This window comes from Herpailurus yagouaroundi, unplaced genomic scaffold (assembly GCF_014898765.1).
Source record: "Herpailurus yagouaroundi ecotype Mexico unplaced genomic scaffold, PumYag 184, whole genome shotgun sequence".
Taxonomy (NCBI): domain Eukaryota; kingdom Metazoa; phylum Chordata; class Mammalia; order Carnivora; family Felidae; genus Herpailurus; species Herpailurus yagouaroundi.
In genome coordinates this window covers 181,572-203,722 of record NW_024412415.1, presented here as the reverse complement: position 1 = coordinate 203,722, position 22,151 = coordinate 181,572, and the positions used below count along the sequence as shown (strand labels likewise).

At 38.7% G+C, this 22,151-nt stretch overlaps 2 protein-coding genes across 4 annotated transcripts in view; both read right to left on the bottom strand.

The window, feature by feature from the left end:
• The window catches only part of SLC12A6 (solute carrier family 12 member 6), an 86,818-nt gene extending 68,743 nt beyond the window's left edge, over positions 1–18,075 (bottom strand). The window contains exon 1 of one of the 3 annotated variants that reach the window (XM_040492195.1): positions 15,902–18,075. In XM_040492195.1, coding sequence (XP_040348129.1) covers positions 15,902–16,172 — 271 coding nt within the window. In that variant the 5' untranslated portion in view covers positions 16,173–18,075. The remainder of the gene's footprint in view (positions 1–15,901) is intronic. The other 2 variants (XM_040492193.1, XM_040492192.1) reach the window with 2 other exon arrangements.
• Positions 18,076–20,867: 2,792 nt separating this feature from the next.
• NOP10 (NOP10 ribonucleoprotein) lies at positions 20,868–21,688 on the bottom strand. The gene is made up of 2 exons (XM_040492196.1): positions 21,553–21,688; positions 20,868–21,245 (listed from the first exon to the last, which is right to left on the bottom strand). Exons 1-2 carry the CDS (start codon positions 21,604–21,606, stop codon positions 21,105–21,107), a joined length of 195 nt encoding a protein of 64 aa, XP_040348130.1. The 5' UTR covers positions 21,607–21,688; the 3' UTR covers positions 20,868–21,104.
• Between the last annotated feature and the right edge of the window lie 463 nt (positions 21,689–22,151).

The window sequence follows — 22,151 nt, the reverse complement described above, 5'->3', positions numbered from 1 at the left end:
AATAAATAAATAAATAAATAAATAAATAAATAAATAAATAAATAAATAAATAAATGTATTTTTTAAAAAGCTACAAACAAATACTGAATTCTAATAATATGCATTTTGAAGTATCTGGGAGAGGTGAACTGATATCTGTAATTTACCTCGAAATGCAGTAAGATAGATGGATAAAGAGGTGTTAGGAAAAGTACAATAAAATGTTAATGATAGATTCTGTGTGGTGGGTGTACAGGTGTTCACTTATATAAAAGCCTTCCAACTTACTGTATGTTTGAAAATTTTCCTAATAAAACACTGGAAAAAATACAAACTGACACCATTATGAAAATAAGCATATAAGTCAGGGACTGGGAGAAACTATTCATAAAACATGTACTTGACAAAGGACTTATATCTTAAATATATAAAAATCCTCTACAACTCAATAAGAAAAAAACTGAATACAAAATAAAAAAAGATTTAAATAGACAATTCACAAAGGAAGTTATATAAATGGCTAATAAGCACTGGAAAAAGTGTTCAACATCATTGGCTTTCAGGAAATGCAAATTAAAATCACCATTAAAACTGTTGGCAAGGATGTAGAGCAAATGTTGGTGGGAATATAAAATAATACAACCACTTTGGAAAAAGGTTTGGCAGCTTTTTATAAATTTTGTCTTTTTTTTTCATTTGAGAGAAAGAGAGAGAGAGCAAGAGCAAGGAAGAGGGGCAGAGGGGGAGAGGGAGAAGGAGAGGGAGAGAGAGAATTTTAAGCAGGCTCCATCACCACAGGGCTCAATTCCATTACCTTGGGATCATGACCTAAGTTGAAATCAAGGGTTGGACAGATGCTCAACCGACTGAGACACCCAGGTGCCCCTTTCACAAATTTCAAACAAGTATGTTTATAAACCTTTATTCATAACAGCCCAAATAGGAAACAGACAAGTTATCCATCAATAAGATAAACAACCTGTAGTATATTCATACAATAGAGTATTACTCAACAATAACCAGGAACAAACTACTGATACATTCAACAACATGGATGAATCTCAAAAACATTTTAAGTTATATATTACATATTAATCATATGCATACAAAAGTGTTTAGAGTTGAAGCATAACTGATGCCCGCAACTTAATTTGAAATGCTTTAGGGGCGCCTGGGTGGCGCAGTCGGTTAAGCGTCCGACTTCAGCCAGGTCACGATCTCGCGGTCCATGAGTTCGAGACCCGTGTCAGGCTCTGGGCTGATGGCTCGGAGCCTGGAGCCTGTTTCCGATTCTGTGTCTCCCTCTCTCTCTGCCCCTCCCCCGTTCATGCTCTGTCTCTCTCTGTCCCAAAAATAAATAAACGTTGAAAAAAAAAAAAAAGAAATGCTTTAAAAATAGATGGATCCAATGGAAGGGATAAATATGTGGTAAAACAAATAGAGCATAATGTTAATTGTAGCATCTGGAGAATAAAGATGGTTGTTTACCAAAAGTCTTACAATTTTTCTGTATGTTTGAAAATTTTCTTAATAAAATGTTGGAAAAAATACAATGAACTGAAGTTCACTGAAATCTTTATAAAGATCTTTAGGTGTGAGTATAAAGCAAAGCACTTATGGGTCAAATTCCATTTCACGTAAAATTTAAGCAGTTACATAAATGCTAGTCCTGTACTTTGATTTTATAGTGTTGAATGCTGTTTGAAATGAATCATACAGGTTTGAAATATTTAGTTTTACATTTAAAAAAAAACTGTAGTTTTTTTTCAAATCTTTTTTTTTTTTTTATTTCTTTAGAAATAGAGACAGCATGAGCGGGGGAGGAGCAGAGAGAGAGGGAGAAAAGAGAGAATCCCAAGCAGACTCTGCACCGTGAGCACAGAGCCCGACGTGGGCTTGAACCACGAAACTTCAAGATCATGACCTGAGCCGAAACAGAGAGTTGGAAGCTTAACCGACTGAGCCACCCAGGCACCCCTATGGTATTTTTTAGTAGTAAGACATAAGCCCAGGCTAGGGCAAAAGCGCATTTATAATGGCATTACTCCCATAGTGCTTTGTACATTAGGCCAAATATTATACATTATTTATATTACTAGTTTCAGTAAAACTTTTTTGTGACATTATGTTTGTTTTTTTAAAAAGCATGCCCATTCTTTAGAAGAATGGATCTACCATGGGTAATATTTTGGAAGTACAATTTACTGTTCTACACTATCCAATTACTTATTTTTAATCAGAGCTAACAACTCATGACAACCAGCATTTTGTTTTATTCAAACCATTTATTAAAAAAACAAAGACAAATTAGATTTAGTGAAAAGACTTGAACAATTAAGGGAAAGTAAGTGGGAAATTATTTTCAACATAAGGATTCGCTTCCAGGTTGTACTATACTGTTATACTACATCACTCAATTTTAGAGCAAATCATATATGCATTTCCTTTTCATTCTCAGAACCTGAGAACTGTATTGTACAAAAGCCATTCACAAATAACCTAGAACCACACTACATCCTGCTGAAGTGATTCTTAAGAATCTAGTAATGCATGCTAAAAATGAATTCACGATGCAAGAAAACTTCTGTAAGTAAGCAGCAAGCAAAATCCCTGGAATTAAAAAGCCACATACATTTTGAATACATGAGTTTTACCAAGTGTCATTCTGTCCATTCCTGAGAGCAGTTTTTAGATATGATGTTAAGGATTTAGTAACATATTAAATAGTATTCTTTCAAAAAACTTAAAAATGCAACTAGAGCTTGATCAAAGGTACCAGCATGCTATTAAAAAGCTGGAAAAATATAAAATAGAACAATAGCTCCCATGACACACACAATGTAGACTTAACTCATCTGTCTACACTTTTACAGAATTCTCTCATAGACACACACACACACACACACACACACACACACACACATTTGATGGGGATGGTGTGCAAAGAAAAAAGGATTCTGATTTGGAAAACAGCTTCAAATCTTACGAATCTCTCCTAAACTCTTGTAGTTTGAAGATACCATTCAGAGTGCTTTATCTACTATTGAGATCCAGCCACACTTGAGAGAGCCTTTAAAATTGTAACCAATTGACAGTTTTGTGCTTACAGCATTTGTTTTATTACAAATGGTGTTTTTACAACAAATAGTAAAGAAAGTGGAATCTACTTCCAAGTAGTTGCTTTTTCCCCCCCAAGCAGTTGCTTCTAATGTAGTGTTACTTCAAAATATTTAGGATAGACATTCTCATCAAATCGTTGTAACTGCCAGCCAGCAACTAAATATAAATAGAAAATGGCATTATGCTTTAATTTTCTTGATTAAGGTAAATTTATGATGAACTTTGAGCAACAAAGGTTAATTATGTTTTATCCTCAGTAAATTCTTCATGAAGTTTACATAGAAGTAAATCCTTCATACTCTTCATTCTATAAATCTTTCTAACAATAAATTCATTTTATTAAGAGATGTTGTTTGACAGGAAAAAGATCTGAATTATAGGATTTCATTAAAATGTCTGAATTTTAGAACTTCTAAAAAAGCACAGAATTTCCAAAAATTTTAACTTACTTTCAAATATTAAGAAAAGAAAGAGGTCATGTGTTAGAGCAGGCATTCTTAAGGAAAATATCAGACTTGCATAAAGGACTAACTTACTCCGTGACCCCCATTCAGTTACTCAGGCTTTAAAGGGCCACCGGTAGGGAAACACTACCTCATGAGGTATCATTCAGGTTAGGCAAACATTCAAAAGAACAGTGCTTTGCAAATGATTGCTGGTAAAGGAATATTTTTCTTTATATTCAGAATTCATTGAAGACTAAAAATCTTATGAATTACTAGAAAAATATACAAAACACAAGTTCTAATTTTTATTATTAGATTTGACATAAAATTGCTCTATCAAACTGCTAAGCAAGTTTTTAAAAAAAATTTTTTTTTCAACGTTTATTTATTTTTGGGACAGAGAGAGACAGAGCATGAACGGGGGAGGGGCAGAGAGAGAGGGAGACACAGAATCGGAAACAGGCTCCAGGCTCTGAGCCATCAGCCCAGAGCCTGACGCGGGGCTCGAACTCACAGACCGCGAGATCGTGACCTGGCTGAAGTCGGACGCTTAACCGACTGCGCCACCCAGGCGCCCCCGAGCAAGTTTTTTTAAAACTTTCAATTTCTGAACTTACCTCCTCACACAGGTTAAGTAGACAGCTGATGGACCAGCACCATTTACATACTACACTCCATGGCTGTGTTACAGAATACTGTAAACATTTTACTGGCAGTTCACTACTTAAATTTAGAGCTATAGCTGAAAAAGTATACAGACTCTCATTCTTAAGTAGAAATATATATATATATATATTTTTTTTCCTTAATATATCAGCAAACCCTCTTTCCCCTTCAGACACTGGAAATAGTGGTTTAAAATATTGAAATGATCACAAATTCTAAATATTGCCTTATGTAGACAAGTACAGAAAGAATTATAGAGTTAATCAATTACTCTGGTGAAGACTAACTACAATAGATAGTAAGAACTTAAAACCCCTAAATCTCAGAATTACATAAAATTGTCCATGAAAATGGGTTTTTATAAAATGGCATCAGTGATTAATATATAACATATGTTGGGGCTAACAACTGAAAGATAATAAATACCTCAGGCATTACTTTCTGATGGATTCATAATATTGCATTGTAAGAAAGGCAGAGACTTCTCCAAATCAAAATGTCAGGAAAATCTCATGCTTTATTGAAGCTGAAGAAATCATGCATTATTCAATACATATTTGAGTGACCATTATGTGCCAGGAAATAGGAATACAATGGAGAACAAGACACTGTTCCTGCCCTCAAGGAGCTCACAATCATGTTATCTACCTCACTATATAATAAAAGGCAACATCAGACCAGTTCTGTAAGTACAATATAGTGTAAACATAGAACCTTGAGGGCACAACGCACTACTACCTTGCCCAGTTACTTCTTCAAGGACCTACAGGTGTGAATCTTCACTAAAGAAAAGAACGAAGTAGGAAGATAGTTGATGGCTGGCCAACTTGATAGCTACATCACCCATTTTGGCTGATATTAAAGAAGGCATTATCAAAACCCTTTGTGTACCCAAGAGTCCTCAGCTTCCACTGTTTCCTTCTTCACAATATTACAACTCCCTGTATAAGGCTGCCCATCTCTTTCATTAGTCTAATGTGATTATAGCCTAGATACTGTAAGACCCAAGAATCACCAACCAAAAACGTAGCACTGGCACTATGAACATAGACTATTCAGTAACTCACTCAGAATTTCATTTTTGATGTAGGACATTCCATTCTATATTATGAAATACTTGCTAGATAGGTTTCTAGTCAACACTACGAACAGTGCATAGAAAATGAAACTGCAACATATTGTCAAAACTTAAGACATATTTCTAAAAATATAAAGAAAAATGAAAATACAATTCAAAACAAAATTTTCTTGTTAATTTCACCTCAGAGAACAAGTTTTTGTTTTTAAAGAAGTTATTGCTTCCTTTCTTCCAACAAAACTCCCATGAGAGAGAGAAAGCGCATATGCACAAGTGGGAGAGAGGGGCAGAAGACGGGGGGGGGGGGGGGGGGAGAGAGAGAGAAAGAGAGAGAATCTCAAGCAGACTCCACGTTCAGCATGGAGTCTGATGCAGGGCTCCATCCCATAATCCTGGGACCATGACCTGAGCCAAAATCAGGAGTTGGACGCTCAACTGACTGAGCCACCCAAGAACCCCCAAAGCTCCATTTTAAAATAGATATACCACGAGGTGCCTGGGTGGCTCAGTTGGTAGAACATGTGATTACCAATTTCAGGGTTGTGATCTAGCCCCACGCTGGGGGTAGAGATTACTAAAAACCAAAACCAAAACCAAAAAACAAGTAGATCTACTGAAACTAGAAATACGAATATTAACTTTCAGGAAGATGAACTAATGTGCCTAATAACTGTATAATTCAGCACTACCAAATTGCCCTGGGTATTTGCAAGCCATTTATTTAAAAGACACTGAAATAAGGGCACCTGGCTGGCTCAGGTGGTAGAACATGTGACTCTTGATCTCAGGGCTGTAGGTTTGAACCCCATGTTGGGTGTAGAGATTACTTAAAAATAAAATCTTAAAAAAAAAATACATACTTTTAGGCCAGATTTCCTTTTAGGAACACAGAACCTTAAAATTACTCAGGAAACATGTCATTTTACTACCTTCTTTTGAAAAAACAAAAACCCCTATTTCCTTTCATGCCCCCAATCCAGACAAAAAACTGCAAAAATGTACACTGAACATAAAAATTCTATTTCTTTTATACTTCTTCTACTCTACCTTTGCTGCTTACTAAATGCTTCAACACAGCCAACTAATGTTAGTAGAGGAAGTGTAATAACAGGGATACTGATACTAAAATCACACACACCTAGGTTTAAGTTACTAATCTTCAATTTATTACTTGTATGACCTTGGGCAGGTTACTTAACCTTATCAGTTTCAATTTTCTCCTGGATGAGAAATCCCATCATAGCTCTGAAGAAAATGACTTTATTTTAAATGAAAAATATCAAAACATGATTTTTCATTTAATAGGGAAGAATGTTTTCTATTTCCTAATAATTCTTAGAATTCTATTGGAAATGAGTACACTGCAAAACTAAGAAACAAATTTTTTATTTTAAAAACAATGTTTATTTTGAGAGACAGAGTGTGAGAGTGTGCACAAGCAAGTGGGGGATGGGCAGAGAACAAGAGAGAGCGAGAATGCCAAGCAGGGTCTGATGCAGGGCTTGATCTCATGAACTGTGAGATCATGACCTGAGCTGAAATCAAGAGTCTGATACTGAACCAACTGAACCACCTGGGAGCCCCTAAAAAAATTTTTAAATAAAAAAAAATTGTTTTTTAATAATTTAGGATGTAAACTAGCCAGTTGTGAAAGTAAGTATTCTTTCTGGATATATATATATATATAAAAGCTTGGATGTTAAATGCAAATGCTCTCAAATAAGATAAATTTCAGTTTGGTTCAATTTCTCATAGCTCCTCAAAGTGATAATGTACATATTTATACAAGAGTTTTAAAAAGTTTTTAAAGTTTATTTATTTTTAAATAATTTAGAGAGAGAGACAGACTGAATCTCAAGCAGGCTCTGCACTGCCAGTGCAGAGGTCGATCGATGCAGGGCTCAAACTCCCAAACTGTGAGATCATGACCTGAGCAGAAATCAAGAGTTGGACACTCAAACTGACTAAGCCACCCAGGTGTCCCAATATATACGAGTTTTTAAACTCACTGTTTTCTTGTTTTTAAACTAGCTGTATAAAAACGGAATAGTTTTACTCCTAAGTAAAAGTAGATTTGTCTGGTGAAATGGAGAAAATGAAGAAATTCAGGTGCCACTTGGCCAAAAATTAAAACTATTAACCAAATGGTTCTGACTGTAAAAAGAGGAATGCTGTGGAGCTTGGGTGGCCCAGTTAATTGAGGGTCCGACTCTTGATTTCAGCTTGGGTCATGATCCCAGGGTCATGGGATCGAGCCCTGCATCGGGCACTGTGCTGAGGTCGGAGTCTACTTGAGATTCTCTCTTTCTCCCTCTGTCCCTCTGCCCCACTTGCACGTGCTCTCTCTAAAATAAAAAAAGAAATAACATAAAAATAAACAGAGGAATGCTACCAATTGAATATCTTGCATGGATTTCTCAAGACCATTAGAAAAGTATAAGGCTGAGCAATGCAGTAATAAAAACGCAAAGCCAAAGATGCCACTGACTAATTTCGCAGAGAAACTGGAGACTGAAACACAGTTCTAAAAGAACAGGAAATTTTAAAGTGAAAAACACAAACAAATGAACAAAAATACAACAACTAAAGTTAGGATTAAAACCCAAACACAAACACACCTCTTATCTCTTAATTACTTATACACACTTTTTGTTTTCTATCTCTGGCTTTTCAACTACAAAAACTTCCATTTTAAGACTAAAAAAAAGCTTCAGCCCTTACATTTTTTCAGTAGACATCCAAAGGTAACTTCAAAATTTCAGATTGTGGACAGCCTTTCAGTTTGACTTATTCACAATAGTGACTTGATTCTGAAATTTTGTTAACTCTAAGTTCCACCAATGATTTAACAGCAGCTTAAAATTCTTCAAAAGTAAAATGCACCTAAATGTCAGAAATGTTAAAAAGATGACAAGTGTATGCCTTAGAACTGAGCAAATATGGTAATAATATTTATTATTCATCAACTATGGAACTTCTGCATTTAAAGCAAGATGCCTTGTGTGTCTGCTTGTGTGTGTGCTGTATGTTCTGCAGTTTTGTGCTCACACCTTCATTTATAATTGCTGGGCTTCTACACAATACACCAAAGCACTAATCACAGGATTGCAATGAGAAAAATCTTCTTATTTCCCTATCTACTTACAAAACTTCATTAAAATAACACATTGTTTTATACATTCACAAAATAAAATGCTTTCATAATTCCTACAATATACCCCTCCAAAGTTTTGTATGTGCTAAGAAACCCATCACCATACTCTGGTTTCTCTTCCTATCACATAAATCTTTCACCTTTCTTTACAAAAAAGAAAAAGAAAACAACAACAACAACAACAACAACAAGAGACCTCGCCAAGAACTCAAACACATATAATTTGCATTATTCTGATTCAGCAAACCCACCAGGTGCAGCTGCTGTGCAGACTGTGTCACACCAAAAGGGCAGGGGTTGGGGTTGAAATCCAGTTTGTCCTTCTCTAGTGAAGCCTGGAAGGGCTGTCTTTTTTACAATTTACATAAAGGTTGGGGCACTTCAGTGGCTCAGTCAGTTAAGTGTCTGACTCTTGATTTCAGCTCAGGTCATGATCTCATGGTTTGTGAGTTTGGGCCCTGTGTAGGACTCCACACTGACAGCACGAAGCCTGATTGGGATTCTCTTTTCCCTTCCTTGTCTGCCTGTCCCCCACTTTTGCTCTCTCTCTCTTGCTCTCTCTCAAAATAAATAAAAAAAAGTTTAAAAAAAAAAGAATTTGCACAAAGGTCTTGCTATTTCAGAGTGCAGGCAGAGGGGACAAAAAGAGAGGCAGCTACAATCCAAAAGTTCATAGCAAGACATCATCCACACAGGTCATTACAAATGATCTTAAATGTCAGCGTTAGAAACATTACTCTTATTCTAACAGTCTTGAAATGGGAAGTATAACTTTTAAAAGTGACCAGGAGTGTCCTCTTCCTTCTTTTCCATTCCAGTAGAGATAATATCAAAGCAAGGTTTATGAGAATCTGGAAGCAAGAAATATGCCACTGACAGGCAAAGAATAAGGCCTTTGGTAGAAAAGAATTAGTGAGGACATAGAAGATATTACCAAAAATAAAAGACACGAAGTTGAAGCATCACTTTACCAACTGCTGAGTCAAAACGTAGAGTATGCTAGGACAGACTCTAAAAGAAAGTCCTTTCTATCAAAGCAGCTTTCTTACACACAGTTCAACCTTTTGAAAGTTTTTATTATAGATATTTTCAAATATACACAAAAGCAGAGAAAACAGTAAAATGAATCCCCATGCACCTTTTACTCCAATTCAAAATATAAACATTTGCCAATATTCTCAACTTTTTTGGGGGGAAGGGGGGGGCTGGGTGGTGGAGTACATTTCATTTCACTTGTAGATACTTCAATATGTATCTTTACAGACAAGGACTTTACCACAATGTCTTAAATATACCTAAGAAAATTCACAATAATGCATTAAAATCACTTAATACCAAGTACATTGTCACATTTCCCTGACTACCCTAAAGGTATCTTTTACTCTTGTTTACATCAGGATCCAAATAAAGCCCACACCTTGCATTTGGTTGGTCTGCTTTTTGTCTGTAACAGCTTTCCCTCTCTTCCCATCACTCCTCCTCCACCCCATGCCATTTATTTTTTGAAGAATCTGGCTATTCAGTAAAATTTCCCATATTCTGGATTTGGCTGATTGCTCCCTGTGGTGTAAAGTAGTATATTATAAAGTTTAATCATTGGCTGTAGAGTATGGAAAAGTGGACCAAAACAGATGTGGTCTGTGACCAAAATGTTCAAAATGTTTCAGAGAATACTGGAAACCCTTAAAAATATATACAATCAGAGGATGATATCAGATGAGCTAAGAAGGTACCAAATTCATGTATTTTTATGAAACTATCCATCTTACTACCTTCTACAATGTTATAGCTCACAGAGTGCCAAAGTAAAATGAACAATATTCAAGAACCACATTCACTTGACCCTTGAACAACACAGGTTTGAACTGCATGTGTCCACTTACACTTGGATTTTTTTCTATAAATAATACAGAATAGTAAACACATTTTCTATCCCTTATGATTTTCTTAATAACATTTTATTTTCTCTAGCTTACTTGATTGTAAGAATACAGTCTATAATGTGTACAAAAAGGTTAACTGACTATATTATTGGTAAGGCTTCTTCTGGTCAGCAGTAGGCTATTAGCAGTTAAAGTCTGGTGGAGTCACAAGTTACATTCAAATTTTCTATTGCATGAGGGTTGGTACCCCTAACCCCTGGGTTTTTCAAGGGCCAAGTATAATATGAAAAATGTATTTAAAATAAGGGTAATAGTCATTGATTGGCAATACAATGTAATTCACTTATTTTGGTTTGGGGCAAAAACTTAGAAGTTTTTTGGAAAAGTACAGAAAAGTACTTGGTACTTTGAAGTATGTTCTTATGGGGGAAAAAAACACAACTAGCTAGTTCTCCAAGTTGCTTAGTCAATCATTATTCTGATTTAACCCTAGATCAGCTGAATACACTAAACCTAAGTGTGTAGTGTAATGGCTTCATAGGCAGATAAATATTCTACTCTATAAGACCTCTTGACATTTAAGGAAAGGCCTGCTGTGCCTATCTGCTCACAGTGAAGTCCTAATCAGGTGGGAAAGTTCTTCTCAAATGCACAGCATTAATCACGCTTCTCTTCCGGGCTATGGTCTTCAATGCGGGCTTTACATTAGAATCATCTGAAAAGCTTTTAAAAATTACTGATGCAATTAAATCAGAATCCCTGGGAAAGGGGCAGAAGTATTTTCTAAAAAGATCTCTAGATCATTCCAATATGCAACCAGATGAAGCATCACTGCTCTAGTGGGTACATTTCATTTGCCTTTACCATACTATGTTTTTAATTTTTGTTTATATTTCTATCCTTTTTTTTTAAGTTTATTTATTTATTTTGAGAGAGACAGACAGCCCAAGTGGGGGAGGGGCAGAGAGAGAGGGAGAGAAAGAGAATGCCAAGTAGGCTCTGCCAGTGCAGAGCCCAATGTGGGACTCAAACCCACTAGATCATGACCTGAGCTGAAACCAAGAGTTGGACGCTTAATTGACTGGGCCACCCAGGCGTCCCTATTTCTAGATCTTTTTTTTTTGGCTTAGAAGATCTTCAACTCAATATGTATTTTACTGAGTGCAAATTATATGTGGCATGACACACTATACTAGGTGCTGATGATACAAAGACAACTTTGTGTTCCTGTCCCAAGAACTTTGCTGCCTAGGTGAGAAAGATAACATACAAAATCAACAAAATTAAGTGAAATAGGTATTATAGTAACAGTCTGCATAAGGGATACAGGGACATAAAGAACTTATCTATTTTATCTGGGGGTGGGGGTAAATCAGAGAAAGTTTCAGACAGAAGGTGATTCTTTGAAGGAGGGACTTATTACTTTTGCATCTCTACCACCTAATGCCCCCAATAAAAACTTGTTGACAGTCACCCTTGGAATTGGTATATTTAGAGCTCCTTGACTTAATGGATTTTAGTTTTACTCCATTTCAGAAACCCACTCCCAAGGCTGCATATTAGATCATCTTAACACTGGACCTGCCCCACCTCTGAAACAATTAACTCCAACATTCAACTCTCTGAACACAGTCTTTAATCCTTCTACATCTTTCACAACAACTTTACTCCATCAGGACCTCCAGTCTCTAAATGTCTCCATTTTTATCTCAGTTCATCATTTTCCTTTGCTAAATTTTTCTATTGTATTATTCTAAAATTTGCTGTATTTTTCTTTTTTTGGTGTTTTGCTGTATCTTCATTTTTGTATTTATCACACAGCATTATAATTTATAGGAACATTTGTTTGTTTTCTCTGTTAGATCATAACTTTCCTTACAACAGTTATTGGGATTTTTTTTCTTGCATCCTTGCATCCTTAACACCCAGGACAGGGCCTGACTCCTAAGAAGTGTTCAGTAAATGTTTGGTGAAGAAATGGATGAAGTGTTCTGGTCATTTTCACCACTAAACTATAAGCTCTCCAAAGGCAGAGACTGTCTCATATGTATATTTCCTATAATTCCTACTGGAGTGCCTTCTACATAGCAGAGCCTCAGGGAGCATTTGTTCAATTGTAAAAGGGTGAAATGTATCAGAACCTGTGTAAGACATATAAAAATATGTCCCTTGCTCTTTTTGGGTATTATTATTTTAACAATCGTTTAAGATAACAAAATAGTTACAAGGCAAATGTAAATAATGTTCATCATGACAGAGACAAAATGATATAAGCACTGGATATAAGTCAGGAGGCCTGCACTTTTCAGTCTTGGCTTTCCCACTCTGATCTACAAATAACCATCTCTGTAAGCCTTAGTTTCCCCATTTTTATTTTAATGCTTATTTATTTTTGAGGGAGAGAGAAAGACAGATCATGAATGGGGAAGGGGCAGAAAGGAGGAGACACAGAATCCGAAGCAGGCTCCAGGCTCTGAGCTGTCACCAGAGTCTGATGCGGGGCTTGAACCCAAGAACCGTGAGATCATGACCTGAGCTGAAGTCTGATGCTTAACCGACTGAGCCACTCAGGTGCACTCCCTTCCCATTTTTTAAAATAGAGTTTGACCAGAATTCAATTCTTGTTCTTCTTCAGAATTCAGTTCTTGTTCTTCTTCAGAATTCAATTCTTGGTCATCTGAGGTTCCCTAACATGCTATGCCTCTTAAAATTTTTATTATTAAAGTGATGCATCCTCTGGGGCGCCTGGGTGGCGCAGTCGGTTAAGCGTCCGACTTCAGCCAGGTCACGATCTCGCGGTCTGTGAGTTCGAGCCCCGCGTCAGGCTCTGGGCTGATGGCTCAGAGCCTGGAGCCTGTTTCCGATTCTGTGTCTCCCTCTCTCTCTGCCCCTCCCCCGTTCATGCTCTGTCTCTCTCTGTCCCAAAAATAAATAAATGTTGAAAAAAAAAATTAAAAAATAAATAAATAAATAAAATGATGCATCCTCAATCTAAAAAATTGTACATGCCCTTCTGAATTGTTTAGGTAAAGGAAAGTTCCCATTTTCCACCCTATTTTCATAACCCACCAGAGGTATCCACTCTCAACAGTTCCTTCTGTATCTTTAAGGCATTCTTCATGTAAAAGCAAGTACAGTCTAATATTCTTGTTTTTATTTACCAACTGCACAATCCTATAAACTCTAATGGAACCTTAACAAAATGAAAGGAAAATTATAAATACTTTGATAGCAGAAAGAATTACCTACTCAAAAGGCCGACAGGAGAAAAACTTAAAACACAGACAGAAATATAAAACTTCCTGTTTCACCCCCGCCCCCCTTGGTTGTACAATGTAATGTGAATAAAAAGTGTATGATGAGAAAAGAAATTTAAGGTGGGAAGCTAATATATGGAAGAAATGTGAGAGGCATGGGAATTGTGGAGAAAAGAGAGATAATCATACCAATGTCACAACCACAGAAGGATGTATATATAAAAGGCCAAAAAAAAAAATCACAGAATTCTAAATATTAAAATAGCAAACACAATTCTGAAGTATAGTATGAGCTTAAGGACAGAATCACTTGCGGAAAATGCAGCGTTGTTTTCCAATACTGATTCCAGCCCAGAGACAAATGTAGATTAGTATGTCCTTGATTTTCTTGACAACAGGATCCTGTGAAGATCTATATCTAAGTCTAACAAGGGCATCCGCGTATTAAGAAGCCAAAGATGAAATAATTGTATTTTTGATCAGTCCCTCTAATAGTGGGGAAAATATAGGATTCTGGTTGTCATAATTTTTTAGAAGACAGAGAAAAAAATAGGTCATTAGTAAAATACAGAACTAGTTTCCTGAGAATATAGTGGAAATTGCAATCTAATGGCTGGACTGTTAATTTCTTTCATTTGGTATCATAATATTTACACATTAAGGAGTATGTTAGATAAAGAGCCAAGCTTTAACTTCTATACCCATCTAAACAACATAGATTTCACCTAGATAGGTCCCCAGTTTTACCTCTGTAGTGTAAAACGATACCATTCCATACTGTAAATAATGCTTGTAAATAAGGGAAGAACAGCCTGGATAAGGATCCTGTTCCACAAGGCTAGCACATTACAGAAATAAGTTCACTTTTTAAACAGAATAAAAATACAATTCCAAAATATGTAAGTACAAGACTAATAGCAGTTAGCTGTAAACTGCCTAACAACAATTACAGCATTAAAAAAATTAACACTGTTATAGTCTTTATCTGGTATTTTTACAACCTAAATATAGTATGATGGATACAGACTAAAACTACAATTTAGAACTAATTTGGAGGAAGAGAAAATGATAAATTATTTTTTATTCCATTCCATGGTATAAAGTGTGTCAAGAAATTGAAAATAGTTAAGTCCATATCTCCATAAAATAGTCAAGGATAAGTGAATTCTAAGACTACAAACTTTACCACATCTACCTTGTTTCCAGACATTCAGAAACACAAACACAAATAAGGAACTAAAATCATTCTGGTTTCCTGCACCCTTTCGGTTAAGAGGAACAATACTTCCTGACACCGGAAAATGTCAAGTCAGTAGCTGAAGCTATGGTTTTCAAATTTGGGTAGAATACCATTTTAAGAATCTTTAAGAGTTTTAAGAGAAATTTTCATTACTAGACATACCTACGTTATAATTTAGCACAAAACTAAACATATAAAGCAGTACAGCAATTCTCAAACTTTTGTACTTCAGAGTCTGAAAAATGTTATGACCTCTCATCTCCTTTCTCTCTTTACATCACCTCTTCCCACTAAATCCTGTAAAAATTTACAAACCAGCTAACACAAATTAGTGTAGGCAGCTTAAGGTCTGTAGTGGTCAAGGTAAGTCAGAAAGTGGCTTGTGTACTACTATTTCCTGACTACAAAGACTGAACACATTCCATCTAATGTTCAAAGTGAATAAATTATGTAGAAATCAGACCCTAAAAGCCTCTCTACAAAATTATATGGGAATTAGGCCCTAAAAGCCTCTTTACAATTTCTCCATTCGATAGCAAGGACAATAGATCCACCAGCCTCATCCTGAGTAAGCTAAGCTTCTTGAACTGCTGTCTCTGTAAGATATAATTTTTTACAAAGAATTCGGTGACATAATATCTGAAATCTTTGTGCGAAAACGGTAACTAAGATATGATCAATAACTACTCCTGGTAACTAGCCTTAAAAGCCAACTGTAATATTCTGACCCCAAAGCTCTCCACTGAATTTCACCATTTAGGATTCTCTGTGCTGAAAAACTATTAAATTCTTTGATATTTGCCCTAAACCAAAACACTCATTTCAATTCTAAGGAGGCAAAATGAAGAAGTCGAAATATAAATTTGCTTTCCTTCTTTCCATATACCTTCCCACATGCCAAATTATTGCTGCCGAGAGTCACTGTGCTGACCATTATTCCAAAGGGTTCCTTAGGCATCTCAAAAAGAGGTACCTTGGTTCCTGGTGATTACTGTATAATGGAAAAGTGATTTTCCAGTAGACAACCAGATAAATAAGCCGGTAATGAAAGTATCCTGTCATCTGTGTTTCTACTTACCCTCCGTGACATCCTGGGGGTTAGAAGTCCGGTCACTAGCCGGATCCAGTGCAACAGTTGCCAGTGAAGTGGTGGCTCCGGACATCTCACTCATGGGCTCACTCCGGCTTGTTTCCGGCACACTTTCCCGTGAGCTAAATCTTACTCGGGAACTGGACCGGGAGCTGAGGTCCGGGCTGGTATCTGACAAACCAGGAATGTCATCGATCTTTGTTGGTGTCACCATGAACCGAACTGAAGCCATCTTGGTGGTGGTTTCTGGAGGATGCATTATTCTTTCTCTTTTCCTTTATAAGAACAAAGAAAAAAGGAAACCCCCGCAAAATCCTTCCTCCTACGCTAGCTACTTTTGATTGTAAAATAGAAAAGATAACTTAAAAAAACCTTCAATAACCTTGATTTACACCACAAAAAGTTCCTTCTCAGAATTCAAACAGACTATCCCAGAAAGTGCACTACCATTAAATATTTAAGGAGGAAAAAAGACAAAACGATGCCAAACTCGTGTAACTTCCTTTCTTCAGGGGGAAAAAAAAAAGTTATCTAGCTATCTCCCCTGGTCCAGCACTGCGACCCCAGCGCCATGGTCTCAAGAGAAGCTGGTGAAGCGTTTCTCCCCTCGACCCCCAGGTTTCCGCCGAGGTAGTTAAGTCTTTTTTATCTGGTAAATGTCCCACGGTTCTAGTTGAGCAAAGTGCGCGCAGGCCCACCCTTATCAGGCGAATACAGCACAGATCAGATTGCGAAATGGTGTACACCCGGCCACCTGTTGTGTATCAGGTGAATACCCCACAGGTTTGGCTGGGAGGTGTGTGGAGAGTCACCCGATGTTTTTGAGGCCAATAATCCACTTGGGTCTGGTGGGAGAGATGAGCATGCATAACGAGAAAAATACCCCACACTACTGGATACAGGAGAATGAGGAGAAAAGGGTGAGCAGAGGATGCAGGGGCAGAGCGGATTCTCGTCTCCAAGAGGTCTGCGGGGGTGGCCCGCCCGCTCTTCGGGCAGAACGGTCCCTCGGATCTGGGAGGGGGCGGCTAGCGAGCGGATCGAGACCCCTCGGACTGCAGCTCAGGGTCGTGGCAGGTCGTTGCTAGTCCATCGAGCCCACGGTCTGCTCGCTGGGTTTCTCCTGCGTGTGACAGGACGGGCCACCCCTTTGCCGGAGGACGCCTTCTCCCCGACCAGGGCCGCGGCGGTCAGGCCCTCGCCGTTCTTCCTTCGGGTCCTAGCAAGAGAGGAGACGGCCCCGTAGTCTGGCCCGGGCTGAACAGGAGGGGGCAGCGGGGATGAGGGGTAGAGGAGGTCGCAGGTGCTGAATCCCGGCGCCAGCTGATGCGGGTGCGCGCGCAGCTGTTGTTTACGAGCCGGTAACTGTTTCGGAGCAGCGCGCAGGAGGGCTCCGGCTGCCGGGGAGGGCACCCCCTCCCCGGGCAGACGCCAGAGCAGCCGTTACGTGACCTCGCCGCCCCCGGCCCCGGGCCCGGCGGGCTGTGCCAGCGCCGCCGCAGCCCCTCCCTTCCCTCTCCGCTCGTTCCTCATTCGAGGTTAACGGTCCGAAGAGAAGCCTGGGGGAGCGGTCGGAGGGCGGTACCGTCCCGCGAGTGCCGAGGAGCCCCGCCCAGCCTCTGCAGTCTGCGAGGCGACGTTAAGGGCTGCGCGCATGCGCTGCTGAAGTCGCAGCGGGACTGAAGGGCCACACTTGGGAGGCCCGGAGGACGATGGGAATTGTAGTTGCGTGTTGGGGCCTGAGCAACGAGCACGGGAGAAAACAAATCCTTTTCCTTCTCAGTCTTGCTGTGTTGCACAAACTCAGGTCTGGAGGCGTTCGGGGGAGCAGACAATGCCGTTTGCCCTCAGAACCTGAAAACCCATCTCTTTTTAATAAAAGCGTCTCTGAAAATACCGTTCATAATTTCTTTAAAAAAAATCACAAACCTCCCATACCATACACCTACGTATGACCCTTACTCAAATTTTTGAGATGTGTATCCTCACATCTTTTTACAGCACTGTATCCTCACATCTATATATATTTTGTGCTACATTTTCCCCCCATCCTTAAAATGTCTTTTACCACATGCATAGTTCATGCCATCGTGTACACAATGTATACAATTTGGTCAATTATACCTCAATAAAAGTGAGCGGAAATGCTATTTTTCGCTTTCTAGTTAGACGGAAAGCTCCATTAAATAAAATGTCTTCATAATTTTTTTTTTTTAATGTATTTGAGAGAGAGCACGAGCGAGCAAGACAGTGAGAGAGAGAATCCCAAGCAGGCCCTATACTTAGCGCAGAGCGCAACACGGTTCTCCATCCCACAGACCTGGTATCATCTCCTGAGCAGAAATCAAGAGTCAGATGCTTAACCAACTGAGCCACCCAGGCACCCCTATATAAAATGTCTTTAATTTTAAACCTGGGGAAAACAAGAGATACTTTTTTGTTCCAATCCCAGTGTTTTCCCTACTACTGCCACCAGAATATTTTTCTTAGCCTGTTTAATACCTGAATAGAGTGTTCAATAAGTTTTGACTTACCAATGCTTTTGTTTTAAAGTTACTTCCTATAGCTTTAACAAGACATTTAAATTTAACAATCTGTGCCCTGGCTTTGCCTGGGTCCTTATACCTCCCAGGGTAAATGTTTAAGCATCATTCTTAGCACTAGGTCAGAACTATACTGAAAACCTGAGCCAGGAAATCCCTTTTTAGCAAATGACACACAAAGTCCAAAGTCTGGTTAAAATGAACCAGGTTATAAAAAAATAAAACAAAACCACAAAGTAAAAAATATCCAGGTAACAAAATGAGAATTCCCATTTAAAATGTAAACCTCCTTAAAGCTTGATTCTTTAAAGCTTGATTCTTGCTCTTCAAAGCCTGTGATTATTAACTCAGGTTCACAGCTTTCCTGAGGAAGAAATTCACTTCCTGAGGGATGTCTTTCTCAGGCAGGCCTGCTAAGTTATTCAAATCTCAATAGACTTTCTCTTTATAAAGAAATGGTGGATTTCTGCAACATCCAATTTTGTTTCATACCACACTGTATTTTCATTCACTTATATATACTACCTAATACCAATAGACTATAACTTTTAAAATTCTCCAGTTTTTGAGCACCTCTCAGAAGATATTAATATCTAGAGAATCTCTTAAGGAAAAAGCCCTGGGTATTCAAACCAGTCTGCCTTTTCTCCTCTGCTTCAATTAGGAATATTTCCAGGTCAAAGTCTTTTCATTTCAGTTTACAGAGCAGGTAGCATGGAACAATGGTAATCCTTTTGGGGGGCGGGGGTGGGTAGTGGGTTACTTATAAAAACAAAATTACAGTCAGTATTATAAAACATTGGTAGAATTCATTTACCGACTTTGGTGCTTAAGAAGGTTCCATAGCAGATCGTTTTTCTAGTTATTTGCAGAATTAACTTTCTTCCATCATTATCCTCTTAACAGGATGTTAAAATTTCAAATGTTTTTATTTATTTTGAGAGAGGAGAGAGAGCGCACATGCAATTGGGCAGAGAGAGAGAGAAAATTCCAAGCAGGCTCTGAGCTATCAGCGCAGAGCCCCATGAGGGGCTCCACGATCATCACAATCAGATCATGACCTGACACCCAGAAACCCCAGGATAGGGTAACACTTTAAAGTCCCTTAGATCCAATGCTAAGACCCCGGAAGTGAACAGGCTAAGAAATTAAAAATTGCTTGACAGGAAACGAATATCTCATTTTACCATTCCTATAAGTAAGTAATTGATTCAACAATCATCTGTCTTCTATTAACTATGACCCAAGTAGAAAGATTTTCTTTTTCTCGGCAGTCAATAATTATCCCTAACTTTTTAACTGAGATCGTCAGACATCACAGTCCAAGAGAAACATAATTATTCCTTTCCAGGACCAGTGATGATAAATCAAATTTATGCTGATTTAAGTTACATCTGCTTCTAGAGTCTAGAATCTTGATGCAGTAGAAAACGATTGTATAATTAGAACACAATCTCCATAAAGCAGTTTTAAAATCAGGGGCACTAAGTATTCAAATCCAATGTCAAAAGCCACAAATGGGAAAATTGGGAAATAATGAGTTGATTAATGACTTGACAAAGACAAGAAGAAGCAAGCTAGCATTTCTTGAAAGCTTAAATACAGCATTTTCCCTCATCATCCCTTTACTATGAATTGGCTGAAAAATTTATGGTTGCCCCATAAGAGCAGCTTAAGTCCTAAGAAATCTTGCATTTTTTTTTAATTAACCCCAAAAGTAGCTTAAAAAACCAGCAAAACCCTGCTTGAATCTCTCATACCCGATTTTCTAAATTAAGATCCATGTAGAATTCCACAAAGTAGCTGCCTGCCAAGGAGAAAATAAAGTTAGGGGTATGTGAGAAGGCAACTCCTTGATGGAGAAAACGAAAAACCTGGGAATATTTTCAGAGGGCCAGTAAATATGCATTCATTGATGCATATTATTCATTTAATGAACAAAGGCATTCATACTCACAACGGTTCTATTTATAACACACTGTCGCTATATTAAGATCCACCACTGAACTCCATCAAATTTAGAGTTGGAAGAGAATTTAGAAATGAGAAAAGTGAGACTAAACAAGTGACTTTCTCAAAGGCACGCAGAGGGGAAAATCCTGGTCTCCCGACTTCCAATTCACAGCATCCCCTCTACAGTATAGTTGCTGTTATTTTTCAAGCAACTCCTCTGAGTCAAAACGTCATTTCAAGGGGCAAGGAATGACTTAAGTGACAGGAGGGGTACTTTTGAGTGAATGCTGACGGTTGTGGAAGAGTCTCAACCATTCTTCCCGTTCCCCGACACCCCATCGCGCGCACTACCGCTCCTGCAGTGACTGAAGTTTTTCTTCCAAGTACCACTTGTTGTACCCCTCAGGTGCTCTTCCCTCTCATCTCCCTCCTTTCTTCCCACAACGTACAAAACGAGAGCTCTTTCAAATCAATTTAATAACCTGGCAGCGATTCAAAATATGGAAAGATTCAAACTTGTTCCCTTAAGAGGTATGCTACCATGACTGTTTCACACAAGCATGAACAATGGTAACGATGAAACCGATTCCAAAGAGCAAGGATGATAAGAAGGCTTCTAGGCTCACACACTGAAGAGCTTGGTTTCAGAAAGTCTCTTGAGGGGGAACAGAGGAGACATGAAATTTAAGGGGCCCTCAGAGGACAGGGCGCGGTTGCTGGGTCATGAGCACCTTGAAGCGTTTCTTGATGGTGATTCGGTGTCGAGAGTATTTGTCATCTGGGGAGAACCGAGCAGGATGAGCCGAGCAGGTCTGTTGTCCCATAGGGTCAAGCTTCTGCTCGAGGAAGAAACAGAACATAAGCTCAGTACAGGAGTGGTGGGAAAACTCAATCCCTGGAATCATAAGGGAGACAGAGGCTGGGATGGGGAGGAGGCTGCGCGAAAAAAAAAAAAAAAGATTAACAGGAAGACAGGAGACGCAACAGTTAGATCAACAAGTCATACACTCCTGCCTCCATGACTCCTGGTTTCTGGGCTTTCTACTTCCCCTCACCATTCTAGACAATTCGGTGGCTGGTCTCAACCGCTCCCCCACCCATGTTTCTCGCCATAACCGTTTCCAACCTGTTTTCTTTTCTCACCTTCAGCGTATAGACCCGGTCTCCCTGATCGTTGAGGTAATACTGGAGAAACATGACCACACCGAAGCCAGAAGTTCCAATTCCGTCTGCACCTCTTCCTAACCGCCGCCAGTCTCACGTGTTTGTCAATTTCCTTCCCCTGGAGCCGGAAGAGTCTCTCTCTTTCTCTTTCTCTCTCAAGGCATGCCGGGAAATGTAGTCCATTTAGGTCTTTCTCCAGCTGGCCAGAAGGGGGCGAACTATTGCAGGATCTGGCCCAGTTGCAACCCAGTTGCAACCTTGCAGGAGTTGGCTTCCAGTTGCAACTTTGCAGGAGTTCTGAGATAGGTGGAATGTGCCCACTGTGTGCACACTGCTAGGAATTAGAGGGGGGTAGGAATGGTTATGGCTTGAACGCTGATTAATAGAATCCTGTCTTTATATCGAGATGTACACCCATTTCACAGGCAGTGGGTTTCTAGTGCCTGGAGAAACAAAGGCTCCAGGATTCAGAGCCCCTTTACCTTATGGTAGAAGAAGAAAGTTTTCTTCTCTCCCCTCTTTTACATCCGGTTCCTCCGCCCTATTTCAAAGTATTGGCGGTAAAGAGTGCATGATGG

Bases quoted from the DNA above. Each gene is read 5' to 3' on its own strand.
- NOP10 (XM_040492196.1), bottom strand. From the start codon at position 21,606: ATGTTTCTCCAGTATTACCTCAACGATCAGGGAGACCGGGTCTATACG. The intron at 21,246-21,552 runs GTGAGAAAAGAA...TTCCTCGAGCAG, and splicing joins ACCGGGTCTATACGCTGAAG to AAGCTTGACCCTATGGGACA.